The sequence below is a fragment of the Leptodactylus fuscus genome, chromosome 1, assembly GCF_031893055.1.
Source record: "Leptodactylus fuscus isolate aLepFus1 chromosome 1, aLepFus1.hap2, whole genome shotgun sequence".
NCBI lineage: Eukaryota > Metazoa > Chordata > Amphibia > Anura > Leptodactylidae > Leptodactylus > Leptodactylus fuscus.
The window spans coordinates 14021457-14041749 of record NC_134265.1 but is presented as its reverse complement, the minus strand read 5'-3'; the positions used below and the strand labels follow the sequence as shown (position 1 = coordinate 14041749).

The 20293-nt window shown below is 43.6% G+C and overlaps 1 protein-coding gene across 1 annotated transcript in view; it reads left to right on the top strand.

Annotated features, from left to right (window-relative positions):
• Positions 1-20293, top strand: part of LOC142195595 (uncharacterized) — a 704678-nt gene that overhangs the window by 429664 nt on the left and 254721 nt on the right. The window contains 2 exon segments of the mRNA XM_075265539.1: positions 937-1556; positions 15783-16150. Of these exon segments, the coding sequence (XP_075121640.1) occupies positions 937-1556; positions 15783-16150 (988 nt within the window).

The following is a 20293-nucleotide window of genomic DNA, read 5'->3' as shown; positions in this document are numbered from 1 at the left end:
GCCATAATTATCTTATTCTGATATTAATACATGCAGGGTAGTGCAGCCACCGCTAATCTAAAAAAAAGAATTTTTTTTTTCACACAAAAAGTCTAGTCTCTGCTATTCTGAAAGAAAGCCTGCACTAATCTGAAAAAAAAAAAAAATTCGATATAAGCTACTAACAATAAGAATGTAGATGGCAACAGCAACACTACTTCTAGTCTTGAAATCCATGCCAGCAACCACAGTGTTGTCTTACTTTCTGAGAATAAATTTTTTTTTGAAAGCAGTGAACCAAAAATATTGAGTAGTGGTTGTGTGTTCTTCCTCAACATATAACTTGTGTTCAAACCATGTTTTCTCCTTTATCTTCACTGATACAGATCCCATTCTCTAGTACTCATGTGGCATCTGCTGAGAGAGATATTCCTCATAGCCAAAGATTTCCTCTTCTTTTTAATGTTAGATGAGAACTGCTAAAGTTTTTTAGATGCAAAGGTGTTAGACATGAGTATTGGTAGTGGCAGGGGGTGTGTTACTGGTGGTAGTGCTGGTAGGGGCAATAGAGGAGAATCTGTTAGGAATCCCATTTCCATAATGAGCTGCATAGAAGTGAAGAAAGTGATATCGAATACGATGATTCTGTTACAGATAAAACCTGGCAAACGGTTAATGTTAGTGATGGCAGCCAAATTTGCACCTTTAGTTGTACTTTACGCAAAATATTTAGCCAAACCCGAGAGCACATAAAGCTGAGCTATAGAACATCCTGGTGAACTACTGATCCGTGTTCCGAGTTCCTCTGATAGATTGTCATCTGTTGTACCACCAATGTCCTAATATTTGAATGAATTTGCTCCATCCCTTATAATGTGCATAGAAATGTTGTATAATATCAGAGTATTTTTTTGTAAGTTATGTAAAATTACTAAAAATCAGTTTTCTTCTTGTCAGATGACTGTACCAGGAGCTCAGAGGGACATCTGATATCTACAGATTATAAATCAGAGGATCATGGTATCACACAAGATCCATATGAAGAACATGCCATTACCCCATATATACCCTCAGTCCTTCACAGCAAAAATCTAACATCTGCTCCTACTATACACATCCTATCACAGACGTCTAGGGGAAATAAAAGTCACAGAAGGAGAAAACATCAAAGAAGTCAGACAGGAGAGACTTTTCCATGTTCAGAATGTGAGAAATGCTTTACAAAGAAACGAGCTCTTATAGAACATCAGAGAATTCACACAGGGGAGAGGCCATTTTCCTGCTCAGAATGTCGGAAAAGTTTTACTCAGAAATCAAATCTGGTTGCACATAAAAGAACTCACACAGGAGAGAAGCCATTCTCATGCCCAGAATGTGGCAAATGTTTTAATCATAAAATAAGTCTTGTATTACATCAGAGAAAACACACAGGGGAGAAGCCATTTTCATGTTCGGAATGTGGGAAATGCTTTACCTACAAACCAAATCTGGTTGTACATCAAAGAATTCACACAGGAGTGAGGCCATTTTTATGTCTAGAGTGTGGAAAGTGTTTTAACCAGAAGTCAGAGCTTATTAGACATCATATAATTCACACAGAAAAAAAGTCATTCATGTTCTGAATATGTTCTTTACTAATAAATAAAATAAGTTATATTTTTGTAAATCAGAGAATTCACACAGGGGAGAAGCCATGTTCATGTTCAAAATGTGACAGATGTTTTATAAAGAAATAAGCTCTTGGGCATCAAAGAACTCACACACGGACATATTTGTGCTCCGATTGTGGGAAACATGTTGTCTTGGAGTCAAGTCTTCTTGAAGATTAAAGAACTCAGAACACACAGGAGAGAAGCCATATTCATGTTCAGATTGAGAATGTTTTTATAGACGAGCAGTTCTATATTTTCTGTACACTATGTAGCAGATTTACTAACTATACAGATTTACCAAACTCTTAGCGCTGTTTGATAAGTCTGGCCTAAACTGTCTAGTCTACCTTTATACCACTTCTTAGTATCTTTTCTGTGAGCACAATCCGCTCTAAGTATCACCGTATTGAAGTCCAAATTAATAAAGTTGTCTTTTCCCTTTTCATAAGCCAGGCTCAGAGAAACTCACTCCACAAACAGCTTGTGTGTGTACAGTGTGTTCTGTCTTTAATGGTAACAATGAGGTAGTATATAACACATTGCATAGACAAAACAGGTTGGATTTGCATAATTAGCATAACATGATTGGTGGAGAAGTTGTAACAATAGTCCTGATGCATGTCTATTGGATAAGAAACTGGAAAGAGGTCACCCCCCCCTGAGGGGGGATTGTGAGTTGTAGAAGACACATGGCCTCAAAGTCCAAAATGAAGTCTGTGAGCACATGGTATAGTGACATAACTGCTTATAGTTGCCGCTCTACCCTTCGGCATTTCCTCCGCCCCTCACACCTTCAACAAGGTGGTGGCTCCGGTCGCCGCCGCCCTCAGACTTCAAGGTCTGTTCGTAGTTCTCTACTTGGACGACTGGCTTATAAAAGCTCAGTCAGTCCCAGTCAAACAACATCTTCAGATAGCCATTTCCTTTCTTCAGAGGTTAGGGTGACTAATCAATTGGGAGAAATCCCAACTAATTCTATCTACCCAGAATTTTCTGGGATTTCTTCTAGACTTGGAGGCTCTGCAGATCTCTTCATCCATCCCAAGGAGACAGAGGATAGAAACGGCAACTCGTTTTCTCTACACAACCTGGCGGGTGTCCATCAGAACCGTCATGAGAGTCCTTAGCCTGATGTCATCTTCGGCCAGGGCGGTCCCTTGGGCTTTATGGCATTTGCGTCCCCTTCAGATAGAAGTGTTGAGCACCTGGGAAAGGTCTCCACGGGGACTGCACAAGAAGATCTGCCTTTCTCCCAGTACCCATCTTTCCCTCAGATGGTGGATACACCCGAAAGACGGAAGGTCCTTAGTCCAACCAGAGTGCACTCTGTTGACAATGGATGCATCCCAAACAGGATGGGGAGCCCATTTAGACGAGAGGACTGTTCAAGGTCAATGGAGCAGCCTGGAAGTAGGATCTTCCAACCAAAGGGAACTCAAGGCGATATACCTGGCACTGCTACACTTCGCCCCTTATCTCAGGGGGAAAGCTGTCAAAGTGCGGATGGACAACATGACTGCAATGTTGTACCTGAACAAACAGGGAGGAACCAGGTTCAGACTTCTCCTGAAGATTACAAACCTAATCTTTTCCTGGGCAGAGAGTAACCTGACCTAGCTTTCTGCTGTTCACATCAAGGGCTCTCTGAACATAGTAGCGGATCGGTTGAGTCGGGGTATTACCGTATCAGGAGAATGGTCACTCAATCCAGACGTGTTCCATCAAATTGTCTGGATGTGGGGCCTTCCAGAAGTGGACCTCATGGCAACCCGACTCAACACCAAGGTAGAGAGGTTCTGCTCTCTGTATCAGGAGGACAATCCCTTGGCTGTGGATGCCCTGTACATCCCTTTGAGGTTCAGGCTGGTTTACATATTCCCTGCAATTCCATTCAACCCAAGGTATTGATGAAGATAAGATAGGACCAAGTCCAGGCGATTGACATAATCCCATTTTGGACGAAAAGGACTTGGTTTGCCCAGCTCGTACTGATGAGTCAAGGCATTTACTGGAGGCTTTCCCCTCTTCCAGACCTGGCCACTCAAGGTGGACAGAGATGTCAGGATCTTTTGAGATTCAACCTGACAGCCTGGAGGTTGACCAGTCCCTATTTTTGAATAGCAGACTGTCAGAGGCCATCCAAGAGCAGAATCCACCAACAAGAACTATCTCAGGATCTGGAAGATCTTCGAAGCTTGGTGCACTGGACACAAGATTGTGCCTACTAACCCCTCGGTGGGGTTGATTCGGAATTTTCTTCAGGACGGCCTAGATAGTGGATTGGTCCTTTCTGCCTTAAAGGTACATGTGGTAGCCCTGTCCGCCTATCTGGGGAAGCGTTTAACACAACACCCTTTAGTTGGTAACTTTCTAAAGGGTGTAACGAGGATCAGACCTGTGGGCTCCGGGTTCAGCAGTGTGAGCTTGGAACAGTCCTCTCAGGTTTCTGCGACTCTCCATTTGAGCCGCTGGATCAGGTGGACCTGAAGTTTCTGGCCTATAAGACAACTTTCTTGCTTGCCATTACTTCAGCCAAGAAAGTAGGAGAGCTTCAGGCGCTCTCGTCTGAGAAACCCTATACCTCTTTCTTTGAGGACAGGGTACAATTGCGTTTTTTGCCAGAATTCAGGCCCACGGTTTCTTCCCTGGCAAATCTGAATCAGCTTATATCTTTGCCAGTCTTTTTTCCTACTCCCTCCTCGGCTGAGGAGGTGAGACTTCATTTGCTCGACTTGGTCAGACGCTTGCGCATCTACCTAGAACGCACGGAAAGTTTCAGGAGATCAGAGAATCTTCTGATTAACTTATTTGGAAGATCTAGGGGCCAGAAGGCCTCTAAATCAGATTTACTCGGCAGCTTCATGGTCATCTCACAACACCATCATGAAGCACTGTAGGCTGAGCTCTCGTGCCTCAGACGCAATGGCCTTGGGCGTTCAGTCTTGAGCTCTGTCAGTTAAGTTAAGGAAACCCTCCCTAAGGGGATTACTTGACATCTCCCCACACTGTGCTGCTGTATGACGACAGGGAATGGTGGTTTATGAAGATAAACTGTTTTCCCTCAGTCATAACAGCAGCACAAGGCTTCCCTCCCTATTGTATTTGATTCCTCTTGTATTAACACGTGCGGGGGAGGTCTCTGTGCCCTCTTATAGGGCCTAGTCATGCATATTTAATTGCTGATTAAAATATTCCAATATTCTGTCCTACCAGCACACAGGGGCAGAAACACCCCACATTGTGCTGTTGTTATGACTAAGGGAAAACAGTTTATCTATATAAACCACCATTATATAGCTTCCCAGCGAGCTGCTGAGATACCGGAACAATCATGGGCACAGCGCAAGGAGCGAGTTCAACGGCAGTCCAGCTTGACAGCTGTTGAAACACTGGAGCAGGCGGATCATTGACACCAATAACCAGGGGTGAACCTGCTCCTTTCGCCGCCCGAGCGAAGTACAGAAAGCCGCCCCCCCCCCCCGCCGGGAGGAGGGGGCGGAGCGGGGGCGTGACTTAGTGGAGGGGGCGTGGTACATCGAAAGGGGGCGGGGCTTAGCGCCGTTCGCCGGCAGAGTGCAGGCCCAGAGACTGCCTGCGCTCTGCCTGAGCGTGAGGGGAGGCTGCTGGAGCAGCGCTGCTCCTGTGGCTTCCCCAATCCACCGCTCAGTGCTAAGCCAGTCCAGGACAGCTTGTCCTGGACTGGCTTAGGTTAGCAAAAATGCCGCCCTCCCTGAGGCCCTGGCATAGCGCCGCCTGAAGCACTCGCTTCAGGTCGCCTCATGGGAGGTGCAGCACTGCCAATAACACGCTCATTATATGGCGTCCCAGCGAGCTGCTGAGATGCCGGAACAATCACAGGCACGGCGTCAGGAACAAGTTCAGCAGTAGGACTTGATAGCTGCCAAAATGCCGGAGCAGGCAAACCATCGATGGCAGCAAATTGCTGAATATAGGTGGGTCATCGATGCCAACAACCCGCAGATGAAGTCGTGGGCAGAAGCTAGTCTTTTATATTTTTAAAATAGCAAAAAATGACAAGGGACCAAAGCAAAATTTGGGCCCCGTGCATGGTGAGTACCTGAGAGCTCCCTCTTTGGTAAGCACCAACGCTTGTAGCCGGCCGAGAGTGTTTAAAATCTAGTTTGAGGGATTTTCATCCATTCTTCTTTCCTTCTAAACCCCTGGAATATTAAGCATGGGGGGGGGGGGGGGAAATCAGTCATGCTTTGGGGTTGTAGCCAATGGCACCGAGAACATTTTATTTGTAGAGGGAAGAATGGATGCAATGAATTTCCACCAAATTTTGGAGACAAACATAACACCTACATGTAAATAACATACACAGCACTGCTACATACACGTCACACACAGACAGCACTGCTACATACATGTCACACACAGACAGATCCACTACATACACGTCACACACAGGCGGCTCCACTACATACACGTCACACACAGACGGCTCCGCTACATACACGTCACACACGGACGGCACTGCTACATACACGTCACACACAGACGCCTCCGCTGCATACACGTCACACACAGACAGATCCACTACATACACGTCACACACAGACAGCTCCCTACATACACGTCACACACAGACAGCTCCCTACATACACGTCACACACAGACGGCACCGCTACATACACGTCACACACAGACGGCTCTGCTACATACACGTCACACACAAACGGCTCCACTACATACACGTCACACACAGACAGCTCCCTACATACACGTCACACACAGACAGCTCCCTACATACACGTCACACACAGACGGCACCGCTACATACACGTCACACACAGACGGCTCTGCTACATACACGTCACACACAAACGGCTCCACTACATACACGTCACACACAGACAGCTCCCTATATACACGTCACACACAGACAGCTCCCTACATACACGTCACACACAGACGGCACCGCTACATACACATCACACACAGACGTCTGCTACATCAGGGCTCAACAATCTTTAGCTGCTGTGAAACTACAACCCCTGTCTTCCTCCATTCACTTCTATGGGAGATTCAATAGCAACAGGGCAGATAAACCTGTTGGGACTTCACTACAGCTGGAGGGCTTAAGGTTGCTGATCATGTGACTGGATGACTCCTCCCACATATGACATCATCACAGGTCCTGTAGCCACAGATTCCCTGGGCAGCAGTACAGGAGGAGGTATGTGTGTGTGCGTGTGCGGAGTCAGTATAATAACACAGGTGTGCGACTAAACAGCTGTTTGATTATTTTCATCTAATTTCCATGTATTTTTGTGCTGAAAACAAGTAAAATACAGAAAAAACTCCCAGACGTCAGGGTTTACCACGAAATGCAAAATTGTCTTCAAATTTATCAAATTACACAGATGTGCAAAATAAAAATTTTCACCAGCTGTTTTGGTTTTTCCACGTAATTTTAACACCGTTAACTAAATTGTCAGGAAACGTGATGTCCTATGACAAAATGGAGGTCATTTTAAGATTCAGCACACCAGAAAACATAAAGATTGCGTGGAATAACCAAAACAGCTCTTGAAATTTTTTTTATTTTGCAGATCTGTGTAGTCTGTACGTGATACAGTTGTCAGGACGACCTTCTGGCCTCAGCTCATTTGTTATCCCCTTCCTGCCAGAGCAATTTTTCCAGTTTTTGTTTTTTACTCCGTCCTTTCCATACACCATAACTTTGTTATTTTTCCCTCACAGACCCATATGAGAACTTAAAGGGATTCTATCATTGGTGTCAGTGGTTTGGAGATAAAGACATTCCAGGATTCTACTATTACCTTCTTTTTTTTTTCGATTCTCCCCGCCGTTCCGTTGTAATCCTGGTTAATTACTTTAAGTAAATGAGCCCACAGAGCACCCTGGACGTTCCCCAGGACCTCCGAGCACCCCCTCCCCACATCATACCTTTATTCACACCCCTCCACTGCTTGTACTCCGTCTGCCCTTTTCCTCCACGGATATTCTGCCACCCAGATCGCGCTCTTGCAGTTCAAATCTTGGGCATGCGTAGTGTCGCTCCGTTCAGAGACGGTCATTTTGGTGTAGTTCGCTGGAGAACTGTGCATACTGGACAACTGAACAAATCTGTAAGAAAAAAAAAATCCCGTACAGTGAACAGCATTTCTGAACCGCCAGGAGCCACAAACATTTAAAGAGCAAAGAGAAGGAACCAAAACCCCGACTGTTCTGTGTGTAAGAAGTAAAAGTTATTCTCATCATCAGGGTACAATAAGACTAGTCCAGGATGTGGCCATGTTTACCACCGAGCCCATCAGACTAATGTCCAAAATATGGTGAACTAGAGTAGAAAAACATAACAGAACATCAATTGTGACCTCTAATACAGAGCCTGAACTTCTGGAGTCTATAAATGTATCCAACTACAACGTAATATCTCCTGACATGTCTCCTCTTATTATCTCCAGAAATTGTCTGATATTTACATGTAATATTGTGAATTATTAACTATTACATTGTCTCATCTTCTCTCCATTCAGGTTCCTACAATATAGAATCCTCTCAGTATCTTCTATATAAGAGAATATTCCTGATTGAGCCATCAAGGATGGAAAGAGACAGGAACAAGATGGCGGAAAGTCTATTAAATCTCACCCTAGAGATCATCTGCCAGCTTACTGGAGAGGTGAGAGATTCTGATGATGTCATCATTACATCATTCTTATCTATAGTAATAACAGATGATAGGACTGGAGAGGTGATGGACTCTGGACATGTATGTAGTGAGATTTATTAATGTGTCTCCCCATAACCAGGATTACGCAGTAGTGAGAAAGACCTCTAGTGGGAGCTGTCAGACCCTTGTGTTTGATGGATGCAGAGGAACCCTGAGCCCATTCCCAGGACCTCCACCACACCCCTTGAAACATGAGGAGATCAATGGACAGAAGATTCTAGAACTCACCAACAAGATGCTGGAGCTGCTGACTGGAGAGGTGACACTGCTGGGAATGCTGGGACATTATACAGTAACTGGAGGGGTCGGGGTGATGACTGTATCATTGTGTTGTCAGGTTCCTATAAGGTGTCAGGATGTCGCTGTCTATTTCTCCATGGAGGAGTGGGAGTATTTAGAAGGACACAAGGATCTGTACAAGGAGGTGATGATGGAGGACCACCAGCCCCTCACACCACCAGGTAATATACATGACTATATACACATGGACTTCCATTATTTGTATGTACAGAATGAATTCAGTCCCTGTTTGTGTTTCCTACAGGTAGATCCAGTAAGAGGACAACACCGGAGAGATGTCCCAGTCCTCTTCTTCCACAGGATGATCAGGTAGATGGATATATTCCCTATGATGTGTAGACGGGCTGTGAAGTCCTTGTGGTCAGTCTTGGGTTATCCAGCAGTATTAGATGTTACTTACAATATTTATTTTACAGTTTCTGACTCTGGATAAAGATGTGAAGAATATTAATACTACTGAGCCCTATGTGAGTGGTGATGAGGAGTATGAGGAGGACATTCCTACCGGGAACCACCCAGGTGAGGATTCACCACCACTAAACACATGAGAGTATTTTGTGTAGAATTTTTAAAGGGGTTGCTCTGAAAAAAAGCATTTAAAAAGAAAAAAGATACATACTAGAATATGATACCAATAAAATCTATACATTGAAAAAACAGAGCTCTTACCACATACGAACCGTCCTAGCACGTGACACAGGTGTGGCTGTTAGGGGTCAATTTAGTCCACTCATTCAGTCTTGTTCACACTCAGGTTGCAGATTGAATGTAAATCGTACTCCAACACTTTCCAAATTCACGACACCACCACTGAGTTGAGAGGCTCAGCGAAAACCTTACACACATACACAGTCCAGTCCCATTAATGTGACCACCTGTCAAAATCCAGAATCCAAAATCATCACAACATCCCCTATGTTGTGATGATTTTCACTGGGATGTTGAGCCATGCCGACTCCAGTGCCGTGGCCAGCTGCGCTAGGTTACGCGGTTGAGCATCCATGGCGCGAGGTGGTCCCACAGATTCTCGATTGGGTTCAAGTCCGGGGAATTTGCTGGCCAAGGGAGTACGGTAAACTCATCCTGGTGCTCCTCAAACCACACGTACACTGCGAGTTATATGGCACGTCGCATTGTCCTGCTGGTAGATGCCATCACCCTGAGGAAAAACAATTTGCATGTAGGGGTGAACATGGTCCGCAAGGATAGATGCATACTTGTGTTGGTCCATCGTGCCTTCCACAATGATGAGTGCACCCAGATGGCTGATGACACGTGCCTTCTGCAATTGGTTATTTAACGTTGACGTCAAAAGTAGGCGGTGGCCACATTAATATGACTGGACTGTGTATATGTGCGGCCCTCCAACAGTCAGATGCAAACGCATTTCAAAAAGGTAATAGAAAAAACACAAAGTTACCTTACATTTAACAATGTAATACCCAAAGGGTTCAGTGCTAAGTATAAAAGGAAAATAAAACAAATGATACAAAAGCAAACAGACTTAAAAACAAAAACGGGAAATTTTTTTTGTTCCATGGAGATTGGAGGATCTTCTGATGGCATTGGGCACTTCCAGCTTCCTTACTTCCCCAAAAGATGTGACATAGTGGTAAGGTAAAGCTTTTTCATATGACTTTTTCTTAGCCACACCTCCACACGGGAGTGCCCCCTCTCTCACTCTCTGAAGTGCGGGGTGAACAACTCCTCTTCGGCCAGAAAAGATGAATGTTTTATCTATGCCTGGTAGAGCTGTGTCTCACATAGACGTTATCCATGTGCTGTACTACAGTCATGTAGATGTAATATTTCACACCTGGATCGCTTCCCTGTTAGTGTTGGAGCTGTCTGTAAATTAAAATGACTTGCTGGCCAGCACTTGCATCCCCATCCCCCACCCCTAACACATAGCTGTAATTGGATTACTCCCAGTCATATGGGCAGTTCAATCCACTCCTGGCTTTGGCTCAAAAAGCAGCAACAAAATATGTAACAAAAAAAGCTGCATTTCCGCAACGTGGGGCCTTAGGCCGGGGCCCCGCTGGCCGGAAATGCTGCGGTCAAAATTGCGGCGTTTTACAGTATTTGCAAAGTGGATGGGATTCATGCGAATCCCATGCCAACTTTATGGAAAACATCACAGCGAGGACATGCAAGGAACTTTCCTATAGATATAATTGTAACAGAAAGTCTGCGGAGGAAAACTGTGAACTTTCTGTTGAAACGCAATGCGTTCACGGAGGAGGGGGAGGGGCGGAGCGGAGGGGGCAGATCGAAGCGGAGCGGGCGGCGTTAGCAGGCAGGGAGAGGACCTGCTCTCTGCTAAGCGTGAGGGGCGGCCGCTGGAGCAGCGCTGCGTCCACAGGGCCGCCCCAATCCACCGCTCGGTGACGCTAAGCCAGTCCAGGACAGCTTGACAGTCCAGGACAGCAAAAATAAGGCCCCCCCCCCCCCCCGGAGCCCCGACATAGCACCGCCTGAAGCAGTCGCTTCAGGTCGCCTCATGAGAGGCACACTGGGTTTAGGAATCTGTCCACTGGCCCATGTTGGTGCAAAGACCTCATCTTCAGGTCCCCTGCATCAGAATAGAAAAAAGAATTCAATGAACTTTGGTTTCTATTCATTTACTCCCAAAGAAGAAGTTGAGAATATTTTTGTTTCTTTTTCATACTGCTGTTTTTTACCTTTCGGTTACATGGGATCTCTTAGAATCGTTGGACTCTGTCAATTAAAATAATATTTGATTTTTATTCTGTTATCTTATAAAATGGCCAGGGGGTTGAGTGGGGGAGTTTTTATTTCAATTAAGAATTATTATTTTTTATGTATTGCAAAAAGTTACAGCCCGCTTTCCATGGTAATAATGATTACCATATATACTTGAGTATAAGACGAATTTTTCAGCACAGTTTTTGTGCTGAAAAAGCCCCCTTTGGCTTATACTCGAGTCAGCAAAAAAAAAAAAAAAAATTATATTTTTTTTAAGGAGGGGGATGGGGTCTATGACCAGCCGCAGTATCAATGTATAGAATCTCCCATAAAATAGTGGGGAAAAAAAGAAGCTTTAAAAAAATAAAAAATAAAAGTTCTAAATCCCTCCTTTCCCTAGAATACATACAAAAGTAGAAAATGACTGTGACACACATACACATTAGTTCTCCCTGTGTCTGACAGTGCCCGGTCTACTGAATATAGGGGATCTGCAGTGCTCCTGTTCTGTCAGGAAGGGGTTAATAGGAGCACTGCAGATCCCCTATACTCAGCCAGACTGAATTCCAAGTGGGGGAAGAAAAAACCCAGTCCTCAAGCTCAGGGAAGGGGCAGACAGACAACCAAAACACCCTCTCCCCAGCACCCCAAAACTCCGACCATTTTAATTTTTGAAATTTTCCAGTAGCTGCTGCAGTTCCCCTCCTAGGCTTATACTCGAGTCAATAAGTTTTCCCAGTTTTTTGTGGTAAAATTAGGGGCCTCGGCTTATATTTGGGTCGGCTTATACTCAAGTATATACGGTAATCAAACAGTCTCTTACTTTATCCAGATGCAGGAATAGTCGATATTAGCCACCCTGGTCATACTGTGAAATCAATCCCGGTTGGAGAGCTCACAAGAGCTAGACGCATCTGTTCAGAGGAGGCAGACTATAATGAAGAATCTAAAACTATATGCACTAGACTATCTGATAGGGGTTACCCACAATGGAATCTGGAACGAGCTAAACAGATAGTTGGAAGGAAACGTTGTGCATCCCTTTTACAAACTGACAAGAAAAACACACTGACACAAAAAAACAAGTCAAGAGACACCTATTTCTCCACTCCATATAGTTGTGACTACAACAATATTGTTCGTATCGTAGGATTGGATACAATGATATGCGCATGCGTGTCGGACCAAAAAGTCTGTATAAAATAAGAGAACTATATGCCTACCAGGTATGTATATATAAATGTGACTAGATGGATATATATATATATATATATATATATATATATATATATACAGTGGGGCAAAAAAGTATTTAATCAGTCACCAATAGTGCAAGTTCCACCACTTAAAAAGATGAGAGGCGTCTGTAATTTACATCATAGGTAGACCTCAACTATGAGAGACAAAATGAGAAAACAAATCCAGAAAATCACATTGTCTGATTTTGTAAGAATTTATTTGCAAATTATGGTGGAAAATAAGTATTTGGTCAGTAACAAAATTTCATCTCAATACTTTGTTACATATCCTTTGTTGGCAATGACAGAGGTCAAACGTTTTCTGTAAGTCTTCACAAGGTTGGCACACACTGTTGTTGGTATGTTGGCCCATTCCTCCATGCAGATCTCCTCTAGAGCAGAGATGTTTTGGGGCTGTCACTTGGCAACACGGACTTTCAACTCCCTCCAAAGGTTTTCTATAGGGTTGAGATCTGGAGACTGGCTAGGCCACTCCAGGACCTTGAAATGCTTCTTACAAAGCCACTCCTTCGTTGCCCTGGCGGTGTGCTTTGGATCATTGTCATGTTGAAAGACCCAGCCATGTTTCATCTTCAATGCCCTTGCTGATGGAAGGAGGTTTGCACTCAAAATCTCACGATACATGGCCCCATTCATTCTTTCATGTACCCGGATCAGTCGTCCTGGCCCCTTTGCAGAGAAACAGCCCCAAAGCATGATGTTTCCACCCCCATGCTTTACAGTAGGTATGGTGTTTAATGGATGCAACTCAGTATTCTTTTTCCTCCAAACACGTAAAGTTGTGTTTCTATCAAACAGTTCCAGTTTGGTTTCATCAGACCATAGGACATTCTCCCAATACTCTTCTGGATCATCCAAATGCTCTCTAGCAAACTTCAGACGGGCCCAGACATGTACTGGCTTAAGCAGTGGGACACGTCTGGCACTGCAGGATCTGAGTCCCTGGCGGCGTAGTGTGTTACTGATGGTAGGCTTTGTTACATTGGTCCCAGCTCTCTGCAGTTCATTCACTAGGTCCCCCCGCATTGTTCTGGGATTTTTGCTCACCGTTCTTGTGATCATTTTGACCCCACGGGGTGAGATTTTGCGTGGAGCCCCAGAGCGAGGGAGATTATCAGTGGTCTTGTATGTCTTCCATTTTCTAATTATTGCTCCCACAGTTGATTTCTTCAATCCAAGCTGGTTGCCTATTGCAGATTCAGTTTTCCCAGTATGGTGCAGGGCTACAATTTTGTTTCTGGTGTCCTTTGACAGCTCTTTGGTCTCCACCATAGTGGAGTTTGGAGTCTGACTGTTTGAGGGTGTGCACAGGTGTCTTTTTATAGTGATAAGTTTAAACAGGTGCGATTACTACAGGTAATGAGTGGAGGAAAGAGGAGACTCTTAAAGAAGAAGTTACAGGTCTTTGAGAGCCAGAAATCTTGATTGCTTGTAGGTGACCAAATACTTATTTTCCACCATAATTTGCAAATAAATTCTTACAAAATCAGACAATGTGATTTTCTGGATTTTTCTCATTTTGTCTCTCATAGTTGAGGTCTACCTATGATGTAAATTACAGACGCCTCTCATCTTTTTAAGTGGTGGAACTTGCACTATTGGTGACTGACTAAATACTTTTTTGCCTCACTGTATATAATATAAGTGTCACCTTGGGAGTTCCTGCCTAATATGGTTGATGTTAAAACTGGATAGATAAACAGAGATGACCTCAGGTTGATATGTGGTCTTAACCATAATAAAAAAAACAAAAGATTTTTGTACATTTTTCATCTAGTTACTTTGTATGGGATTGGCTTAACTCATACTGTTCATGAAATATTTCTGTTTATAGTATTGCTGCATGGGTCCATCTTAATCATGTCATTTTGTTCGTCTTAACATCTGATGTATAATCCGGTCCTAATTGAACTTCCATCAGAGTGCAGACGGGAGGGGCCTTTGCTTTTAATGTCCTTTTTAATCAACATATATAAACATCAAGCATAAAACAGCAGACTAAGCCATGACTAAGGGGTTAGACCGCCGAAACGCGTAGGCTCTGTTGCCCCTACCATCCTGTCTGCACTCGGACTGAGATGTGGTCTTTCTATTGAATTTTTAAATGGGAGCATGTCTCCGTAATAAAAGTTTACTTTTTGAAGAAGCAAGCATCCTGGCGTGCTGGAAATATCTTCAATATTATTTTTTATGTCTTTGTGTGTGTTTTTAACACTTTATTAGTGATAATAGTGATGGATGGATGGATTGATTGACAGCATTCATTAATAAGATGGGGCTTGGTATTAGCCAGTGCAAAGGATTACACTAATCTCTCCGCAACTGGCACTCAATGCCATCAGGGGTGTTGGGAAAAGCCCAGTATTATCCGAAACCTGGCCAGCCACAGTGACAGCAGAGTATTGGACTTGGCCATGCTGAGTTTCTGCTAATTATTATATCTGGCTGGTTCTGAAAAATTCTTGACATGGAATCCCTGCCAACAACCTGGTATTACCAGGATTAGAAGAGTCATGGTTTTTAGGGCTGCCCCCAATATTCTACTTTCACTTTAGAATTTTTTTGTCCAATACCCGGATTTTACCAGCACCCCTGATGAGTGGAAACAGGTTAATAATTGTGGAGTTAGTGCTAAGTACTAGGGTGGTGAAAAAGAATTAAAAAGCAGCACAATAAAAACAACACCTACACAACCCTTTTGACCAGTTCACTAAAATAATAACCATACGCCAAAATCCAATGTAGTACATTTCACCACCAATGTCTTAATTATTTAATGAAGTTGTTACATCCCATATGTTATATATCAGTGTATTTTTTTTATTTTATGTAAAAATAGTAAAATCTGTTTTCTTCTTATCAGATGACTGTACCAGGAGCTCAGAGGGACATCTGATATCTACAAGTTATAAATCAGAGGATTATGGTATCACACAAGATCCATATGAAGAACATGTCATTACCCCAGATATACCCTCAGCCCTTCACAGCAAAGATCTACCATCTGATCCTATTATACAGATGCAACCTTCTGATTCTTCACAGACGTCTATGGAAAATAAAAGTCCCAGAAGGAAACATCAAAGAATACACACAAACAGACAGACATTTCCATGTTCAGAATGTGAGAAATGTTTTATAAAGAAACAAGGGCATATGGACTATCAGAAAAGTCACACAGGAGAGAAGCTATTTTCATGCTCAGAATGTGGGAAGAGTTTTACCCAAAAAACAAGTCTGGCCGCACATGAAAGAACTCACACAGGAGAGAAGCCTTATTCATGTACAGAATGTGACAAATGTTTTACTCATAAAATAAGCCTTGTATTACATCAGAGAAATCACACAGGAGAGAAGCCATATTCATGCTCAGAATGTGGCAAATGTTTTACTCACAAACCAAATCTGGTTGTACATCAACGAATTCACACAGGGGAGAAGCCATTTTCATGTTCAGAATGTGGCAAGTGTTTTAGCCACAAAACAGAGCTTGTTAGACACCAAAGAATTCACACAGGAGTGAAGCCATTTTCATGTTTGGACTGTGGGAAGGATTTTTTCATGAAGTCAGAGCTTGTTAGACATCAGAAAATACACTCAGTAGATAAGCTATTGCACGCCAGAAGCCATTCATGTTCAGAATGTGGCAAATGCTTTACAAGAAAACAAGGTCTTGTTCGACACCAAAGAATTCACATAGGATAGTAGCCATATTCATGTTCAGATTGAGAATATTTTTTATAGACGAGCAATTCTGTATTTTCTAACTTCTTAGCCGTGTTTGATAAGTCTGGCGTAAACTGTCTAGTCTACCTTTATACCACGTCTTAGTATCTTACTAAGTAGCTTACGTTACGTGCTTTCTTGAAATCCTTCTGTTAGGATTGGAGATGCAGTACCAAGCAAATAGTGAGAATCAGTACTAGACACACTGATCAAAATGGCTAACACGGCGCTGAGCATCCAGCATACCCAGAGCCGCACCAACTCCACAGAGGTGTTCACCAGAGTCCCTGATGGTGGGGATGGACTTGATGACTACTGTCGGGCATAGCCACACCGGTCAGGGGACATTTCGGTCTGTCCCCTGAGACCCAGAAGTGAAGGGCCAGGCAAGACAAAGAGGAGAGGAACGGCAACGTTCGCACATAGTGATAATTTTCTATATAGAATAAAAAAGTAACTGAAATTTATTAAAGTGCAACTAAACTATTGTACAACCTTTTCTGATTTATCACATGGTGTGCTTGTGTTTTGGGGCCATTATTATTACCAGTGAGGAGGCTGGGGGCATTATACTGTGTGGGGACTGAGGCTATGATATGGTATGGTGTGTATGCTGGGGCCATTATACTGTGTGTGGGGATGGGGCCTTTATATGGTGTAGTTGGCTGGGGGCATTATACTGTGTGGTGACTGGGGCTATCAAATCTAGTTCGAGGGCTTTTCATCCATTCTTCATTCCTTCTAAATCCCCAGAATCCTCAGTCCTTGTCCCATAAGACCGCAGCTGAGAACTCTGAAAATTACTGAGACCCACAAAGCAGGAGGCGGCTCGAAGAAGATAGCAAAGCCAGGATGTCCCGAGATGACCGTTACCAGGACCAGTGAAGAAGTTGCGGAAGGCCATTTCAGAGACAACTGCTCGTAGGATTGCTGGAAAGGCAAATCAGATTTAGGAGATTCTGCAGTCGTAATATGTTGTTCGACTGGCCAGCACAAATATGGCCATCATGGAAGAGTCAACAGAAGAAAACCTCTCGGCATCCCCACCACAATATTCAGCGTCAGGACATCTAAACAAGTCTGATTCACTTCAGAAACAAGGCCTATAGACCAATGAGGTTAAAATAGAAATCTCCCCTACATCAGGTCTTAATTACCGTATATACTCGAGTATAAGCCGACCCGAATATAAGCCAAGGCCCCTAATTTTACCACAAAAAACTGGGAAAACTTATTGACTCGAGTATAAGCCTAGGGGGGAAATGCAGCAGCTACTAGAAAATTTCAAAAATTAAAATGGTCGGAGTTTTTGGGTGCAGTAGGTGCTGGGGAAGGGGAGGGGGTTGTTTTGGTTGTCTGTCTGCCCCTTCCCTGAGCTTGAGGACTGTTATTTCTTCCCCCACAGGAGCACTGCAGATACCCTCTATTCAGTAGACTGGGCACTGTCAGACACAGGATACCTAATGTGTATGTGTTTCATAGTATTTTTCTACTTTTGTATGTATTCTAAGGAAAGGAGGGATTTACAACTTTTATTTTCTTATTTTGCCAGAAATCCCGTTACCATGTCAGTCGGAAGCCTATTGAGGGCTCCTCGGCCTGTCTTTCATTATGTTCTATTGCAGTCTGCTCTAGAAATAGAAATATCGTTATTTTGCAATACATTAGTGGTCAGATGCCTAGGATTGTCTAATAAATGCAAGAATTTTTTTTTTGTAAAATATATATATATATATATATATATATATATATATATATATATATATAATTGAAACTGCCCTCTTTTCTAGAACACCTATCAATATTCTTCACTGCTGTGAAACACACACATTAGATGTCTCTGTGTTCAATAACAGTGTGGCAGGAGAAAAAAAATAAAAATTTCCGAACCGCTGTTTTACCTTTTAAAAATGTCAAAAATAGTGATCAAAGCAAAAGCAATTCCCCAAACTGATATAACTAAAAACTACACCTGGTCCCACAAAAAGAACACTCAATGCATCCCCGTACACAGAAATATAAAAAAGTTACTGGTGTGAGAAAATGGCGACTGTTTTGGACCTTTGTTAGAAGGCTACAATGTAAATAATACCATATAAATTTGGTATCCTAGGAATCCTACCGAAACATAGAATACAGTTGACGTCATTTTTGGCTGCACAGTGAACGCCATAAAAATGAAGCCCGTGAGAAAGTCTCAGGAATTCACTTTTTCTCCAATTTCACCCCATTCTGAATTTTTTTCCAGCTTCTCAGCACATTGTACAAATAATAAATGAGACTATCATGAAGAACAATTTGTTCCGCAAACATTAAGCCCTCATATGACTCAGAGCGGAAAAATAACAAAGTTATGGGGATGGGGAGACGGGGAGTCAAAATCAAAAATGTCACCAGCGGGACGTGGTTAAAGAGGACCTTTCATGTCCTCTGGGCACATGCGGTGTAATACACCGCTAGAAAGCTGACAGTGCACTGAACGGCTTTCCCGTTCTGTGCCCCTGATGAAGAGCTATCGGTGCCGATACCGTAGCTCTTCAGTGTCAGGAGGACGTTTTTCACAGTCTGTCAGGAACACCCTTCCTCACAGTAGTGTCTGTTGCGTTGTACTGTGAGAGGGGGAGCGTTCCTTACCGCCAAGGGATGGCGCTGAGCAGTGAGGAACGCCCCCCCCCCCCAGTACTAGTCTATGGACCAGTACTGTCAGGAGTAGGGGAGGCGTTCCTCACCGCTTAGCGTCACCCCTGAATTCAGTGCACTGTCGGCTTTCTAACGGTGTATCACACCACATCTGCCCAGAGGACATGAAAGGTCCTCTTTAAAGTTCAGACATCCACCATTTTGGAAAGGGGTTAACACTGATTTGGAGGAAAACATGGAGTAGCTGTTTAGACTATTCAAGAATGTCCTATGGTTGCTTTCACCTGGTGGACTGATATTGCCTCTGGTGCTGAGTACAAGTCCTGGACATGAATCCACAAACATGTAAGGAGCAAAGAGATGGAACCGAAACCCCGACTGTTCTGCATGTAAGAAGTAATCTTTGATTATGTAGATAATCTGTTTTCACTTAGTCCTAACAGCAGCACAAAGTGGGGTATTTCTGTCCCTGTGTTCTGGTAGGAGAGGCAAAACTTTTAATCAACATAAATTGAATATGTATGACTACAACCCTATAAGAGGGGAAAGAGACCACCCCCCTGTGTTAATACAAGAGTACAATAAAGGCGGGACTTGAGGAAGGGAAGCTTGTGCTGCTGTTGGGACTAAGGGAAAACAGATTATCTACATAATCAACAATTCCCTCATGTCCTACCAGCAGCACAATGCGGGGATGTAGCAAGTAATCCCACTAGGGAGGTTTCCTCACCTTACAGGCTTCAACACAGAACGCCCAAAGGCGGTAGCCTCTGAAGCACGGGAGCCTAACCTGTAGTGCTTGACAAAGGTGAGTTGTGAATACCAGGAGGCAGCAGAGCAGATCTGGTCCAAGGGCAAAGCCCTATTCTCCTCCCAGGAACTAGGCCTTAAGAAACAGGGGGAGTTAACCCCTGAACGGAAAAAGAAATCTTAATAGCCCCCCTAACCCACTGGGAAATTGTGGACTTCGAAGCTCCAAGGTCCCTTAGCATACCGAACGTATCCACAAGAAGGTTTTCAGACCTCCTGAAAGAACAGCTGTGATCAATATAAATGCGAAGGCACCTTACAAGGTCAAAGGTATGAAGTCTCACCTCCTCAGCAGGCGAAGAAGAAGGAGAAAATACAGAAAGGGAAATCAACTGATTGATGTTAGCCAAGGAAGGCAATTATGAGAAAGTTCTTGTAGGTGGTCTCTGCCCTAGCGCAGGAAAGGGTCTTCAGAACGGCTTCTGACAGTCCATTAGATTTCCATAGGGACTGGTTAACTTCCAGACTGTCAGGTTGAACCTCCTCAGATCCTG